This window comes from Emiliania huxleyi (genome assembly GCF_000372725.1).
Source record: "Emiliania huxleyi CCMP1516 unplaced genomic scaffold EMIHUscaffold_68, whole genome shotgun sequence".
Classification (NCBI taxonomy): domain Eukaryota; phylum Haptophyta; order Isochrysidales; family Noelaerhabdaceae; genus Emiliania; species Emiliania huxleyi.
In genome coordinates this window covers 84,663-86,144 of record NW_005196900.1, presented here as the reverse complement: position 1 = coordinate 86,144, position 1,482 = coordinate 84,663, and the positions used below count along the sequence as shown (strand labels likewise).

At 68.9% G+C, this 1,482-nt stretch overlaps 1 protein-coding gene across 1 annotated transcript in view; it reads right to left on the bottom strand.

Annotated features, from left to right (window-relative positions):
- EMIHUDRAFT_216066 (hypothetical protein) overlaps window positions 1–483 on the bottom strand; it is a gene marked incomplete at both ends in the record, with an annotated part of 1,755 nt that extends 1,272 nt beyond the window's left edge. Inside the window, 3 exons of the mRNA XM_005762337.1 lie at window positions 45–83; window positions 201–337; window positions 426–483. Coding sequence (XP_005762394.1) covers window positions 45–83; window positions 201–337; window positions 426–483 — 234 coding nt within the window. The remainder of the gene's footprint in view (window positions 1–44; window positions 84–200; window positions 338–425) is intronic.
- Between the last annotated feature and the right edge of the window lie 999 nt (window positions 484–1,482).

Here is a 1,482-nt window from a genome sequence, read left to right as displayed (position 1 = left end):
CGGCGGCGCCAGCTGCAGCGCGCGTGCCACGCGCCCTTGGACACAAAGAGGAAGATGGCCTGCTCGGGCTTGAGCGCTATCCTCTGCGAGACACACAGCGATGGTCGTCGGTGCAAAAGGGGCCAGCGGGCGCTCCGTCGCAACGGCCGCGCAGGCACAACGCGTCCGCCGCAGCGCCGTGTGTGCGTGTGTGCCGGCACCTTGCGAATCACGTACACAAACTGGCCGACGGTGAGGTCGGCAGGGACAAGGAACTTCTTCTTGTCAATCAGCGGCAGCGTCGCGTCGCGCGGCCGCTTCTCCACGATGACGGGGATGCGGTCCGGGTGCTTTGCACCTTTGGGGGCGGGCGGACGCACGGGAGCGTTGCGCGGGCAGGCGGCGGCAACAGCGGCTCGGGTTGGGAGCGCCGCGGCGGTGCGCACGGATAGCGAGCGCTTGTGTCCGCCGAGACTCGAAGGAGTGCGCGTCTCTGTAGGACATGGACAGGGCCAGCCAGGCAGGGAGAGCTCTCTCGGCGCTCCGTGCCAAATAAGAAGTGGCCCCCGCGAGCGCTATCCCTCGGAGACCCGTGAGAGAGAGAGAGAGAGAGAGAGAGAGAGAGAGAGAGAGACCAATGGCCGTTATCCGTTAGTGCGGACGTCGCCGCGGCTCGCCTCTGCCGCGGCGGCTGCTGCGCGCACGCGGCGGCGCCGCTCTCTCGCGAGACGGCTGGCGACGCGGCTCGCCGCCGACGTACGGTGCGCTCGTCCGACGGTCCGCAGCGTGGCGTGCGCGGCGCTGAGCGCCGCTCTGCGAGCGCCTCTGCGCCTGCACTGCCTGTCTCTGTTGCTGTTGGTGGTGGTGGTGCTGCTGCTGCTGGTGCCGATGCTGCTGCTGGCGCGGCGCGGCCGTGCGACTGGGTTCGACGCGCGCGTCGCGAGCGTCTGACGCGGCGGGCGGCGTCGGGCAGGTGCGCTTCTCTCTCGGGTGGTGGTGGTGGTGCTGCTGCTGCTGCTGGTGGTGCAGATGCTGCTGCTGGTGCGGCGCGGCTCTCCGACGCGACTCGATGCGCGCGTCGCGGCTATCTGACGCGGCGGGAGGCGTCGCGGGCGGCAGCGGTGGCGGCTCGCGGGTGGAGGTGGAGGCTGGTGGCTGTGGTGGACTTTGAGTTTATTTCATGGTCGTGTACGGGGACCGGGGGGTCAACCGGGAGGCAGGGGGTTCAACCGGGCGACGGAGGACCGTGGGCCATCGCGGGGACGGGTCCGTCCGGAGGGCGAACCCGGCAGATCCGGATGGTCTTCACGCCGGTGGGTGGCACCGAGGCGTCTTGGACGCTCAGCTCTACCTTAAGCTCCTGAGGGGCGCGTGGTTGTAACCACGTAGTATGACTACAACCCACCACAGACACCCTCCCCCACTCCTCACGTGTGTTCACACCCTCACCCTCTCCTCTCTCCTCTCTCTCTCTCTCTCTCCGAGCGTAGGGGTGGCTCGGTG